Source organism: Dreissena polymorpha, chromosome 9 (genome assembly GCF_020536995.1).
Source record: "Dreissena polymorpha isolate Duluth1 chromosome 9, UMN_Dpol_1.0, whole genome shotgun sequence".
Lineage (NCBI taxonomy): Eukaryota > Metazoa > Mollusca > Bivalvia > Myida > Dreissenidae > Dreissena > Dreissena polymorpha.
In genome coordinates, this window is record NC_068363.1 from 104,792,442 (window position 1) to 104,808,314 (window position 15,873).

A 15,873-nucleotide genomic window follows, 5' to 3' on the forward strand; every position below is an offset into this window, starting at 1 on the left:
AACACGCGGCGAATCCGGATTAAAGACAATACTATTAAACGCAATTAAATTTTGACGATGTGTGATCAACACCTGACTGAAATATATTCTGCGCTTTTATAACAGATTAATAAAGAACATATTGATTTGTGTTTGTTTGTCCGATATTGTAATGGAAAAAGACTAATTGGCAATTGGCTTCGTTGTTTAAAACACTCGTTAACGGTTATTCAGTCCTACTTATTCGCTAATCATAACGACGAACGTGTCAATGACAGAAAATAATAAGGGACAGTTACTATCACCTGCAATAACAGACTTGTTAATTGGCACATGCCAAACAAGGCCCACCTCCTGCAAGTGACTACCAAGTGTCACCCCTCTTTCCCCAGCACGATTTGTTCGCAACCGCGTATTACATGTATTACAAACATTACAAACAAATCGGACGCTTTTTTTAAAACCAGCAATGAACGAATTTAAGTGCTGACGAAATATTCATTTTTTTAAAAAGGACAAAATTTCGTGCTGACGAAAATATATGGTTTCACAGTAACTTCTTAATTGATATCGCCCCTGTCCGTTTATAACCGCATGGTAGAAAATTTAAATACAATATTAGTCATTTGAGAAACATGTAACATCAGGCACTAAAATTGTTCACTGAATTTAATGCGACGGAATAAACGAGTGTGTTTACTTCTCCCGGGCTGCTTGTCAATTTAATACCAAGCAGTATAGAAGTGTGTTTACTTCTCAATGTATTAACTAATTCACTGCCTGCTGTTTTTTTTTCTGCCCGCCGTAAACCATATGACCTTTTCGGCAGATACATCACTGAGAATTGATTTTACTAGGAAGTTACACGAAATATCTAACATGTGTTAAAGTTGTTTTTAAGTTCAGTTTTTGATATTTGTTAACTTTCAGGGGCGTAGATAACCTCCCAATATTGGGAGGCGGTCCAATTTCTGTACTGGGAACATAAAGAGGTTCGTTTGAGAGGGTTGTCCTCTCCCGTGGTTTCGAAAAAAAATACAATTACAATTAATATGGTGCGTTTTTGGGGAACTTTCATGTTGATATAAATGTTATTATTTTCTTTCCAAAAACTCTAATTACAACATAAAATGAACTTAATGTTTATGTATTTTAATGACGGAGTTTAACAAGTGATATGAGAAATAAAAACATTAACACTACATTCACAATGAATATATTTTATTACTGATGGACATATTTAACACCTGAAAATGGGAGAGTGTTATAAATAACCACATGAAAATACACAACAACCAATACAATATGACATGATTAGTAAATAATGTATCCTCATTTCGAGCACTATTAAAATACTGAACCAGGATAAATAAATATTATTAAATTAAGTTAAATAAACAAAAAATACGGATATTTCATTTTTAAGCCACAATTTATCATGCACTGTTCGCGTAATGTTAATGCCAAGTGTCACATTCTATGAAAACTTCCCGAAGATAGTTAACCGTGATTCTTTCACACTGACGAACTCATTGGCAACATCTAACAAGTCCATTGCGTCGGTAGCACACCTGTGCACGTGGAGCGTCATGAGGTGGGTGAGTCTCCCCTGTGTCATAGACGTCCGGAGGTACGTCTTCAGGCGTCTCAGGCCGGAGAAGGACCTCTCGCTGGTTGCGTTGGTGGCGGGCATTACCAGGACGTGGCGGAGGACGCGCATCACCTCCGAGAAAAAGAGGAGAGACTCAGGAGGCAAGTTGCGGAAGAACGTGACAATGTCCGTGATGGTCTTGACCTTCTTGTCCCGTACGGCGACCTGGTACGTCTCCATCTGAGTGGTGAGCGCCTGCTCGTTGAAGTCGTCCCTGTAGAAGTCCATCACGCTCCGCAGATGAGTGGCGTAGTCACCACCACGGGCGCAGCACACAAGAAGGTCTTGGAGGGATCTGTAGGTTTTGAAGCCTGGCTGATCGAATCTGTCCTTGATACACGCGATCACCAAATCGAATGCTTCAAAGTAGACCGGGCGGTACCAATCACGTGCTGTGGCTGGATACTCGTGGGCCCCGGTTCCAACGTCATAGCGTTTCGGCATCTTGCGTCGCCTGGGAACCACTGGCTCTCCTACGTCGACGTCATCGAGCTGGCTGTTGACGTCAACCCAAAACTTGTCAAAGACATCGTCGGAGCGTTTGCTGGTCAATGTTTCCACCGTCATTGAAGCAACTGCCTGACCCTCTGATGCGGACATGTCCTTCTGTTGTAGGGTGCGGCTCAAGTTGTATGTATGTCGCAGGATGATGTAACCCAGATGGACACCAAAGAAGAGGTCGAAGCTCTCCATCTGGGACCGCACGCCTACTATCCTGGAACGGATCTCCGTGTCTCCGAGCTCGTAGCAGGTGTCCCACAAGGTCTGTAACACAGTGTACATGTAGTTGTCTAAGACACTACACAGGCTTGCTGCACGCACTGTCCATCTCGTGGGGCACAGTACACGGAACCCAGGGGTATCGGGGCTCATCTCCTCCTTCAGGGTTTTGTGTTATATATTAATGATAATAATTGTATTTAGATCAACGTTAGGTTCATTAAAGATAAGAACGATCGCAAATTAAAATTTAATACTAATATACATACCTCATCGTAGTGGAGCCATGTGATGGAATCAAACCAACAAGATTGGAATGAACGTTGTTCTGGCTTTTTCTTCCCGAATGTACGCTTAGGAACACAAAATTTCGAGGCTGATTAGGAATACTCATTTTGAACATTAAACAATTACATATATGAAATTGTTTTAATGATTTCTAATCAAATAATAACTGATGTACTTAGAGAACAAAAATATTTTCAAGCTAATTACTGTTTTTCACGCGTATATTTACTCAAAATTGTTTTAAGTGGCAGTTACCTTTGAATTAAAGCGATCAATTAAAATTAAAAGAATCGCCTGTCCCTAATCAAAACACCGACAGTGCAATCACGAAAAAGAACAATAAAACAATTAACGCAATGACATTTACCCCGGCCCCTAGTTTATGACACATAACAAGGGATATTGACACATCACTATTGGCAACCTCAGAGCAGACGGAGATTGGACACATGGCTTCTGGACTGACGGCGCGTGATTACAAAAATACTGGTTTTGGGCGGCGATTTTTTGGGGATTTTACGTTTATTTATATAACGATGACTAGCCGAAATATTGGGGGGGCGGCCCCCCCCCCCCCCACCTGCCCCCCCCCCCATTATCTACGCCCCTGTCTTTATTGTCTAATGTGATGATTTTTGAAACAACGTTATCGGCAGGTATGTGTTAGATCAAATAAATGCTCTTCTGTTGACATTTTGTCAAAGAATGCGGACTTTGGATCCTTCAAATATTGGTTTTGTATTTATTTTTTTGATGATCAATTATTCCTGCCTTCTTTCGTTGTACATCTTTTTTTAACATAAACAAAACACTATTGCACTTTTTAATACAATCAAGATTGTAGTAATTTTCTAAGTTACTCACGCGAAATGTATTTGAAGAAAATTGTAAGTTATATTGCTGCAGTTCAAGTGTATACAGACCAGTTGAACCAACGGGCGTAGAAAAATTGGAACTCATAAATAAAGTTAAACAAAATGTCCTTTTTTAAGGCAGGTTTAAGTTTTAATTTACTAATAACCTCTATAAGCTATATGATCCAAATGCTTTGTCGTTTTAACCACACTGACCGAAGTAATTTATTATTTTGCTCTGAACATCGACCATTTCTCATTTGTTTGCATTTAAACGTTTAACATAACATACACAAAATAATGAACTTTTCTCATATGGCGAAAGTACAACATTGAATTGTCATTTCAAATTCATGTTAGACGAAAGAAGAGAAGTTTGCAAAAAGTGTAATCATCGAATTTGTTAAATGAGTGATGAACTAAAGTAGAAATAAATCGGAAGTCACACCATAGTTATTATAAAATTAACAAACATACCGTACTTTATTTTGATAAGCAGAAATTTATGTTTAAACGCTTTTTCATTTCAAACAATATTTTCAGCTCAAACAGTAGCAATTTCCTTGGCTCTTTTTACAATTTCGAAATTTTAAAATTGCACTAGAGCGTTCATCAAATTAACCAATCCGCATTTGTGTACCCTTATCTCACAGATATCGTTAAATGGATAATATTTTGATAACCATTCTCATTTTAAAATAACATGGTATTATACAGCTCAAAACAGTCATCTTTAATTGAGCTAATAGTCATATTGGCCTGTGTGGAAATAAAAAAGCCAATGCCATAGCAAAAGAATCTATGTGATCTACGAATTAAAAGTGCACAATTTGGTTTTAAACAACCAATACATAAGCACATAAGTTCATAATGATAAGCGATTTGAAATGGCGATACTCTTAACAAATAACATTGTATAAAGCCTATTTCGATTTTGGAATCGTCGTTTGTTCTTTCGAACAAACATGAACTGTAAAATTCATTTCATATTTAACGTATGTTTATGTCGATGTTATTACACATGAAAAAAAAAATTCTTCTGTGATGAATAGCAATTTTATTATCGTAAATATGTAGGTGTATTTCTTTTAACTGCAAGCACGGTGTTATAATTACTTGTTCAGCTACTAGACAAAATGGCGGCATCGTGCAGCAGCGGTTCGTGATTAAGCTGAAAAAGTTACTATAATACAGTGCTTCCATTTGAAAAAAATACTCCCACAACGGTCGACATGCGACACTTGCGCGATATTTGCTCGATATAGTGTCGAGTGTCATATCGTGTGTCGCGCGTCGTATCGTATCGCGCGTCGTATCGTGCGTCGAGCAAATGTCGCGTGTCGACCTAGGGATTTTTAGGTCGACAGGCAACATTTGCGCGATATTTGCTCGATATAGTGTCGAGTGTCATATCGCATGTCGTGCGTCGTATCGTGCGTCGCTCAAATGTCAAGTGTCGCGCTCGAAGGTCGACACACGAAAATTGAAGTCGACATGCGACAATTGAAGTCGACATGCGAATCGACACGCGACATTCATCTCGACGCTCGATATAACAGTCGACAATTCAGTCGACAGTCAAGATTTTCTGCAATATTTTTTCCAAATCCCAGCGATTTATGCGACACTCAAATCTTGATTGTCGCATGTCGACTTCAAATGTCGAGTGTCAGATCGTGCGTCGCTTGAATGTCGTGCGTCGACCTCGAAGGTCGACACGCGACAATGAACTTGGTCCTATCGTGATTCCGTATATTACCAATACAATCATTCAAAAAATGTATTTAACTTGAAATACAAATTTGAATTGTAGTTAATAAAGAATTAGCAATGTATTTTGAGTAAGGTAATTATTAACCACCTCTCTTGAGGTCTAATTCTGGGTAAACTTTTTTTACAGGAGCAACATTTGACTATTGTACAATAATGTACTTGAGAATGCATTTATTGTTCAGCGTTTCTTTGTCTTATTCATGTAATGTTTACATTATTACATACGAGTATCTGAAGCTTTGTTCAAGTTTGCATAATAATTAATTTTTCATAAGCTGACCGAATGAGAACTTCCAATTAACAATAGAAGTTAAAAAAAAAACTAACCACCAGCTGAACAACTGCCCTGAAAAATTCCGAAAACGACAAATATGATTTTCGAGTTCATTTTCAACGCGATATCTGAACTTTTGGTAACGCAAAAGCGTTTTATACCCGTATATAGAAGGTTATCAAGTTGCCATATAAAGTTTAAGAATCAATACATTCCTTAGGCCTTACAAATTTGATTATCTGATAAGCGTCCCCAGGCGGGTGAGTTTTCGGGTGCTTGACCGGGGAAAATGCGTGGGTAATGGAGTTGTAAAGTGTATAATAATACCTTGATCGATCCATTCAATGCAAATGTGATTTTAAAAAGTTATGTGTAAAACTGGTGCCTCAGGAACCAATGATTTTCTAAAACATAAGAATTTAATAAAAGTGAGTGTAGAAATAAAATTTAGAGTTTCAGAAAGTATTTTCTGATTGTTTTAATAGATAACCCTGATAATTCCATTTTTCAATACTATTTTTGGCAACAAGGGTTACGAACTTTCAAATAATGGTATTGGTTTTTTAGCCAAAAACTGGTACTTCAATAAAACTGGGTTTGTATAGTGCCGGATTAAGCACTGTGCAGACCCATGGGCAGTGACACGTTCAGGGTCCATGCCCCGGATCCCTGGTAAGCCTAGGGCCTTCAAGAATAAAAGTGCCCAGTAAATTTAACTTGTTTAAATTAGCCTACCAGTGTCAATGCTGACCAGACAAAACATTGTTTATGTCTTATTTGCTTTGTATAGTAACTAGATTAGGCTTCGTAAGTAAGTTTTAAAAAATCGTCACGGTCTCGTGTTGCCCCAAAAAGAAGCCGGCCCCATAGGCAGCTGCCTACTATGCCTAATGGGTAATCCGGGACTGGGCGTTTCTGGCTATTACTTGTTGATAAATGTATGATTGTTCTTCTCATTTGATAAGTCGATGATTTCAAGGTCGATAAACTTGAAATATCAAAGCTGTTCTGTCTTTTGAAACATGTCTGTCAATACATCTGTACGATCGGTAATTTCCCTAACCAATCCTAGAATTATAGCAGACGCAATATTAAATCAAAATTCCTATGTTTTCCTTTAATATTCTATCAATTACCTGTTTAATACCATTACATGAATGATTTACATGTAATAGTTCATTGATTTCAGCCAGAAACACCGTCTATACCGCGATGTGTATTTTCTCAATAGCTTGCAGGCGGCATGGCATTGAATGTTCGGAAAGATAAATGTCTCGACTTTCTCGATTGGATGATTTCAGACTTTTGCATCAAATCAAAAAGAGTTTATAAACGCTATTGGGAATCATGTAAAGCAAGATTATAAAGTGTGACGTTTTGTTAACTGCCGATTAGTGACATCACGAGTGGCCTTCCATGTTGGTGAGGCTCAGCAATTGCTATTATAAGCTTCGTTTTCCAACTGTCGTGTGATCCGCCAAGAGCGAAACGATATGCCGATATATCAGGAATGATCACTTGTTCAGATACAATTACATTCCGTAAGATATGGGGGATTTGAAATTAGTTATCCATTGGTTCTCGATTCAACATGGTCACCGTAGTCTGGTCCCCCGCATTAGTACGTCTTTTTACGAGGTGAAACGTTCCCCAACGTTTATTAAGAACATTTTCGTATTGAAAATGATGTACCACGCACTATGGTTACAATTTCTTTCGCGATTCAATCGCTCGTTTTCACGATGTGAGCCACGAATTTACACGAATGATGCCAGATTGACTACCTACTTCTTTTATTCAAAAAGGTTGCAACAGATCGTAACGGTACGATCTTTTCAATTACCGCGATTAATCATTTGGGGCAAAATATATTATTTGATATTTAAGTTTGTAAACAAACAATCTAATGATCATAAGGAGTCTGGATATTTCTGGGTTTGTAAACGGTTGAGCTACTCATCTGACATTTAAACATACTTCCTTTAATTAACCTTGCAATATGATAGTGATGTATACATAGCTAGTGTATTTATACATTGTACCGCTGCTATGAAAAAGTTAAAATATAACACAAAATATTTGACTAGTTGTTTTGTGGTTTGCATGTTTCGAAAATGCACGTGCACGTTTAGATAAGACTTAAATTTGTATGACATAACCTAGATTAAATAAGAAGTATATGTGTTGTTAAAACCTGAGTTGAAATGTAGAAAATTATTTCTGTAAAAATCTACAAAACAAACGATGAACATGCTTAATTACAACACTCATTCACAAACTATCTATTATAATGATAATATTTGTAGTTGTAATAACACATTAATGATCGGACAAAGATACACGTATATCTCTGTAGATAGAGAGATGTCGAGCGAATTTGCAATAACAAGTGTGACATGTGAAGCGCTGCAGATTGATACATTTCTTTGTTTCATAAACAATTTATCATTCAATACAGGTATTTTTGTGCACACAAACTATGAATGTGAAAACACGAGCAATCATTACCTGTACATAAAAATGCGTAAAGGTTGTCTACCGTTTTAACACATTTGCACATGTCTTCTAATAAAAGTGTCTATTAATTTAGAAAAATAACGACAACCAATACAATGGTTATATCTTTTATTTAAGTCACATATAACGTTAATGTCACTTAATCTGTTGTTGAAGATCGGTTAAACAAACAACGATATGAGAAAATGGCGTTTGAACATGCAAGATTAAATTATCTGATTAAATGCTTCTTAAGAATATTGACTCAAAAGAAAGTGGTATGCTTACTTAGGTAGTTATTTATATTCAATATAAAGTTTGTGCTTGATAACAAAATACTTACTGCACAAGACAAGCATTTCTATAGGTGACTACTAATATATCTTTTTGTTAAGTTATTTTGCAAATCGGACTTTTTAGCTTAGTTTGAAGAGCCCGGCAACGTAACTTGTGTAGGGGTTGGTCGTGAAATTATTATAAGGGCGACTCTTCTCTAAACTCAAAATCCGAAAGGGCAGTTGTCGGCTAATTGAAAAAGTATATGCATCAAATGCGGTACAATTAAATGCAGCTTACACATAACATGTTTGAGTAGATTAAATGACAGCTAGGATAAGACGTATTGTTGAAAAAGGTGAAACAGATAAACAATTTAAATTTATTTTACATGTTGTGTCTTTATATTACAAATCATCACGCCCCCTCCCCGATCATGGCCGTGGGAACTAATGCCCCATGATATGATTACACAAACGTAATTGGCGACTCTATATGAATATAACATACCACGTATAACTCGGGAATTTTTTGAAGAAGACAATTGATAAAAATAAATATTTGAAAAAGTTAATTACCAAACAACTAAATGATTGTTTCATGCACAATTTTAAAATATTGAACTTCTGAACAGTATCGTTGTATACGTTTTTAAATTCTTTTTTCCTATATCAGGTCTAAAAATACTGCGATATCAAAAGGATTAATAGTCTCAAACCGAGCTACAATCTAAAATTCAACATATTAGCCGCAAAACATGCAACAGTTCATGGCCTGACATAATACAATTATGTCATGAAATGTACAGACGGAGTATCGGCGGTCACGCAATGTTGGTTTAGTCAGATTGTTTGATTATTCAACTTGGTTGCAGACAAGAGATTCCGCTCTGTCGCTACATTTGCATACTGTGCGCTGAAATATCATCTGTTAAATTAAAGCAAAATCTTAAGATTTAAGGGAAAAAAAGTCACAATTTTCCGACGACACTTCTGTACTCGTGGATGGCTCTGCAGCATCGCTCAATTAAACTTAATATGTATTTTCACATTTCACACAACATACAGGATTAAAAAATAATGTCGAGGCGACGAAATTAGTCTGGATAGGTAAAAATTAAGTTAGCTCCGAAAACATTAAAACAAAATGGAAACTAAATTGAAAGCAACATAAATTTTACACGTTTGCCTTAAAATTCATTTTGATCTTAAAAACTGTAGAATAAAATTATTTTTACAAATGGTCAACATAAAATCTTTTTTCGCAAAACTTGTCTAAACGGATTCTTACGCCGATATAAAAATATCATGTAATTAAAACTTAAGCGTTTCACATTTTATCATCTCTTTGTATAACTGCTTAATCCATTTCCTTGTTTTCTGGATGTAATCATTTTTGCGAACTTTCTTAAACTTTCTTTATATTGGGAAATACAAATTCGAACGGAACTTTAAATATAGTATTTGTTGGCTGTGATAAAAATGTTTATTCCTAATTTTAAAAGGAACAAAACTAGACACAGTCGTAAAACAGCAAACTCGTACCTGTCCTTGCAATGCCATTTACCGGTACTTAATGAAAATAATTATTCTAAGTATTTGCGTAAAAAGTAAAGAATGGAAACTGTTGTAATCCCATTTCCAGTAGTTGTGATAACGGACTTTAAGAGTTAGGGTTAGGGTTAAGGTTGGGGTTAGGGTTATGTATTGTAATATTAAAGCTTCTGATAGTAAAATGTATAAATTATACATGTATTATAATAGTCATATATTGCTTGTAAACTCTGAACGGCGGTTGGTGGGATGTCATGGGACACAACTATTGACTGGGAAGTTAAGTATATTCAACAAACGCAAAATATAATTTGGTTCTAAATAAATGCTTATTCTTAACAATAAGCTTGCATAATACATAGATAATTCTTGAATTTGCCAAATAAAGTTTTATAAAATATCATTCAATAGATTTTTCCGAAGCTTTCTGCACGGTTATCAAATACACCCCTTACCTCAGCCAAGAACCGATATTCAGGGCATTTTGTTTCTCATTTAGGATACAATGTCCTTAATAAAACAGAACATACCAAATATATATTATATAACTTTTACACTCTGCAAGTCAAACCAATGTTGGGGGTATTTTCTTTACCAAATTTAGAGAGAAACAGCGCTTAGCTAATGGGAATATGACGCTTATCGGCTTTAAAAACAGCCACAAAAGCCTTTGGTTTTATATCTTATAACCGTATGTTGTGCACAATAACCGTATGTTGTGCAAACTAGCCATAGCAATCATACAACAGGGTTTGTGAATGCATAACTGACTAAAACAGAGGGCATAATCCTATGGATGATTATTTGTTACACCTAAATAGCATAATTGTTACGAAATGTCCACTATAAATAACTGACTCGTTTTACTCGTAGCGGTTGTCGTCCATGTCAAATACATTTGTGAAATGATAATACCGCTGTTTTTTTACGGTGATGTGACTTTAACTTATTTTAGTAACACAACATGTGCTTTTTTCAACAAAACATAATTATATGACGTTTGAACTGACTGGTGACTGAATGTTGCGGCTAAGTTAGTTTTTCGTATGCAAATGAGCTTTCTGGCTACTAGTTGCGCCTAGATTGCCGCTACTAGGTCTGGCTCTGCTCTGGCTACTAGTTCTGGCTACGTTGCCGCTTCTAGTTGCGGCTATGTTGCCGCTACAAGTTGCGGCTACGTTGCCGCTACTAGTTCCGGCTCTGCTCTGGCAACTAGTTATGGCTATGTTGCCGCTACTTGTTCTTGCTATGCTCTATTGTGATAGTGACCTTGACCTTTGACCTAGTGATCCCAATTTGTAATAGGGGTCATTAACTGTCTAAGGCCAATGAACTGGGTTACCGACAGACCGACCGACCGACCGACCGACAGACATCAAGCAAAACAATATATGCCTTTTTTGAAGAGGTGTATAATTATAAACAGTTTGCATGATATAATTATACACTTCAAAGCAGATGCACAATTCCTCAAAATTTTCCCTAGGGATTGTTCAGGTATAGACCTGACCATTGTATTCTATCAAGTATTGCAATCGAATTGCATCGACTATCTTCGGATGGCTCCGCAAGATATTGATTTATAAAACAAATCGTCTGCAGATCCAGAGTGTAATGATTGCAATCCTTGACAGCCATGAACATATATGAACCTACAATACCATATTATAAATTGCAAAGCAATGCATTTTCTACAAAATAAACTCTCCTGGGTCTATAGTTAAGTGTTATTTGAAGTAAAATGTTATTGGATTTAGTTTTGACTTGTTTTTTTACTTAACGTAAACTTGTCTGAAGTTTTTTTATGATTAAAGACAAATGTTCAGAAAAAAGACCATTAAGGACACCTGTCCTGAAGAAAGTGGAGTCAATCAGAAACATTGAAAAATTATCAGAAACCCTCTTAGAAAGAATATATATGGATTGCTTTTGTCTTTTATGTTGACTTGACAAATGGCCAGCCCAACAGCTAGAATTAAAACATAATGACAACCTTTTGAAATAAATAAAAATAATCTAGCTCTGATAATTCTAATGTTTATGTTTAAAAAAACAACAACAATTGAAATGTAAAAATAAATTATGTTATAATAAATAAGTATAGATACAAAACCTCAACACATGATTTTTATTCAAAACCTTTGTTTTAAGCCAAATTTAAAAGAAAAATGTCAGTGTTAAAACTTGAAACGTCCTTTTTTGGGTATGAACAATCAAATTTAATATTTCAATAATGCAGTTTTTTTTTCAAAACCATGCGTTTTCATTATTATACACCAATTGAAACTGTATTAATCACCAAAACTTACCTACAATGACTTTAACTCTTCCCCAGTGACTTCTTTTTTGTTTGTCAGATTTTTCAGACATTTGATTTGTGTCTGATGACATGACATCATACACAATATGATGTCATTCTACATTTGTGGCAACCGTCTGGCTAACGAGTGCAATTCTATTGACGAAGACGATGTTGTGACCAGCGTGTGGCTACTCAGAGCCACTAGTGGCTACTTTAAGCCTTTTGTGGTTTCAAGATTAATATTAAAGTATTGGTTGTGGCTACCTTCTTGCTCATAATTGCAGTTTTTTGATACAATAATATGTTCTGGCCATCTTCTGGCTACTATGAGCTGCTAGCGACTACTATGAGCCGCTAGTGGTTATAAGAGCAGACACGTATAGCCATAAGATTGCTACAAGGTAGCCGCTAGCGGTTACTATTGGCTATTGTATTGATAATATTTGTAGCTACAAAAAAATGGTAGCTACATAGCGGCAACCTTTTCATTTCTGTAAGGGGAGCTCTACAAATTAACGATGGTCTGCAAACAAATCTAGAGCATCTTGCTCGTATTACTAAACATAAAAACTGATCATACGTAATTAAAAACGAATTCATCAAACAGTCACAGTGAATCTGGGAATGTGCTTATACATTTATTCAAAGTGTACGCAGATGTTTTCGATAAGCAACAATCACTCATTTTCAATATATATTTTTTAACCTAAATTAATAATTGTACATACAAGTGTATTATGTAATGAAATAAATCTTAACTCGACTTCATTATCATAACAAATAACGAACACAAAAAAAAACAAGAAGCTGAAGATGCTCTAGGTTTGCTCTTATGTCCGCCCAAAACTATCCAATGCATTGAAGATTGGAAAGCAAACTGGCCTTACTGTGAAGTGAAGCAATTTGCAAAAAGCTTGCTTTTGCTACGCTATTTGAGAAAAAATATTGTGTATCATGGTTTGTTGTCGAATAACCCAAAGTAAGGAGTATAGATGCGTAGGAATTAAATCACGAGTGCGAAGCACGAGTTATTTGATAACACGCATCTATACTCCATACTGTGGGTTATTCGACAACAATGGATCATAGAAAATAATTATTTCAATTCTAACACAATTTTGATTGATTTGGTGCAAGCTTTTGGACGTGAACTATATTTGTCAATACTCCGCCCTTCTAAGTACAGAGTTAACTATTTAGCGACGTCATTGAATTGTACAAACATATGACGTCGTTTTTATTCATAAATATTTTGCAAATGACGTCATTTTTATTGAGAACAAAAATCGTAGAAACTAAATAAAGTCACGTTTATTGATACTACGGAAAAGCTGACATGCTATAAATGTTTTTTTAATAACGTTTCCTAACAAATAACATTCTTTTTAGGCGTGGTTATGCCACTTTTCACCAAATATTCAATGTGTTGCTTCATAACATTTATATAATGCTAAATTCATTACATTTCTTTTAGAGCGTGTTTTAGCACGTGCATTTTACTGCAATATTTTCTTTATTTATTCGGAATTATTTTCGAAACATTAAGCTCCAACAATAATTATTACAGAATAACCCACACTTGATTCGTTATAAGAAATACGATTCTTAATTATACTGTTTAACAAATGTCAGTACCGCCTTGTCAGAACCTGTGTTCTTGCAGTTGATTGTGTTTATTTTTTATCTGTACTCTAACATGACTACTTCTATGTTATGTAATGTTTTGTTGTCAGAACCGATGTGTTCTTGCAGTTGATTGTGTTTATTTGTATTTGTACTCTTACATGACTATTTCTATGTTATATAATTTTTTGTTGTTATATCTATTCACGTGATATGAATAAATGTCTATATGCAAGTATGAAGACAATGTACTTTGTAGTCTGAATAAATTATCTGCCTGCCTGTCTCTGTCTGTCTGTCTGTCTGTCTGTCTGTCTGTCTGTCTGTCTGTCTGTCTGTCTGTCTGTCTGTCTGTCTGTCTGTCTGTCTGTCTGTCTGTCTGTCTGTCTGTCTGTCTGTCTGTCTGTCTGTCTGTCTGTCTGTCTGTCTGTCTGTCTGTCTGTCTGTCTGTCTGTCTGTCTGTCTGTCTGTCTGTCTGTCTGTCTGTCTGTCTGTCTGTCTGTCTGTCTGTCTGTCTGTCTGTCTGTCTGTCTGTCTGTCTGTCTGTCTGTCTGTCTGTCTGTCTGTCTGTCTGTCTGTCTGTCTGTCTGTCTGTCTGTCTGTCTGTCTGTCTGTCTGTCTGTCTGTCTGTCTGTCTGTCGTCTGTCTGTCTGTCTGTCTGTCTGTCTGTCTGTCTGTCTGTCTGTCTGTCTGTCTGTCTGTCTGTCTGTCTGTCTGTCTGTCTGTCTGTCTGTCTGTCTGTCTGTCTGTCTGTCTGTCTGTCTGTCTGTCTGTCTGTCCTGTCTGTCTGTCTGTCTGTCTGTCTGTCTGTCTGTCTGTCTGTCTGTCTGTCTGTCTGTCTGTCTGTCTGTCTGTCTGTCTGTCTGTCTGTCTGTCTGTCTGTCTGTCTGTCTGTCTGTCTGTCTGTCTGTCTGTCTGTCTGTCTGTCTGTCTGTCTGACTGTCTGTCTGACTGTCTGTCTGACTGTCTGATTTCCTTCTTTGTCTATAGAAAACAGATCGCGTGTAGTATTAGAATATAAAGTAACATTTGGAGTTCAATTGTTTGATCCTCGGTATCTTATCGGTCAAATTAGTAATTCCAAGTTTAATGATGTTTATTTACCGTGTTGTAAACTATACATTACAGAAATAATGTGCCAATCACGACCGGTCAATGTCAAATAAAGAAATCACGATTGTATGTTTGATGTCCTCTCCAATCAATATAAAGTAATAATGAACTCCATAAACTTTGCTTCTTTATAGATTTTATATAACTTTAAATTAAGGTACCTGTCTGATAATGTTGCTTTTTTAAACATATCAATAATCTTTTAAATATCTGTTTCTGAATGTGTATGCAAAATACATTACAATCACACAACAAATGAACATGAAAAGTTATTGTTATGGTAATAATTGTCATTATTTCATGGTTCTAGTCAACTTATTAAAATAGTGATCACCAAATAAAAAGAAATGCACATATATCTACAATTGCTTTTTAATAAAAGGGATTGTGTTGGCAGGACTGCATTTATAACTTTAATATTAAACTAAATAAACACTTAAATGTTGACTTTTATTATTTTGATTATAAATGATAATGACACATTAATAAGTCATGTCAAGCTCTTTAAATTCCAGTTAATAATTGTAACTTTTGCTGTATATCAACAAATATATCAATACTTACTACAATTATTTTAAGTTGTGCTTTTTAACCAGCGGAAAAGGCCCAACGTTATATTTTGCACGAATAATGAATCGACAAAACTGGAAAAAGGTAAGACATTGTAAAAAGTAAAATAAAACAGACTCTTTGAAAGATGCATACCAGTCATTTTATATAAATATACACTATTTTGTCATTTTCAATATTTAATATAAGGATATGTTATTTTTTCATATTCACCATGATAAAATGGTTATGCAAATTACTTCACAAAATTATGAAAAAATTAGTTAAACATTACAAAACTGATATGTTAGCAAATCATAAATTCACTCATTTATATTCAGTACAATTTGAATAATATATTTTAATTATAATTCTTTATTTTAACCTTTCATCCATGAAACGCAAAAAGATAACACTTACTT

The 15,873-nt window shown here is 35.6% G+C and overlaps 1 protein-coding gene across 1 annotated transcript; it reads right to left on the reverse strand.

Annotated features, from left to right (window-relative positions):
- Positions 1–1,456: 1,456 nt before the first annotated feature.
- Positions 1,457–2,503, reverse strand: LOC127846332 (uncharacterized). Its single transcript, XM_052377501.1, has one exon. It carries the CDS (start codon positions 2,501–2,503, stop codon positions 1,457–1,459), a length of 1,047 nt encoding a protein of 348 aa, XP_052233461.1.
- Positions 2,504–15,873: the final 13,370 nt, after the last annotated feature.

Excerpts from the sequence above, each read along its gene's own strand:
- LOC127846332 (XM_052377501.1), bottom strand. The coding sequence starts at position 2,503 with ATGAGCCCCGATACCCCTGGGTTCCGTGTACTGTGCCCCACGAGATGG.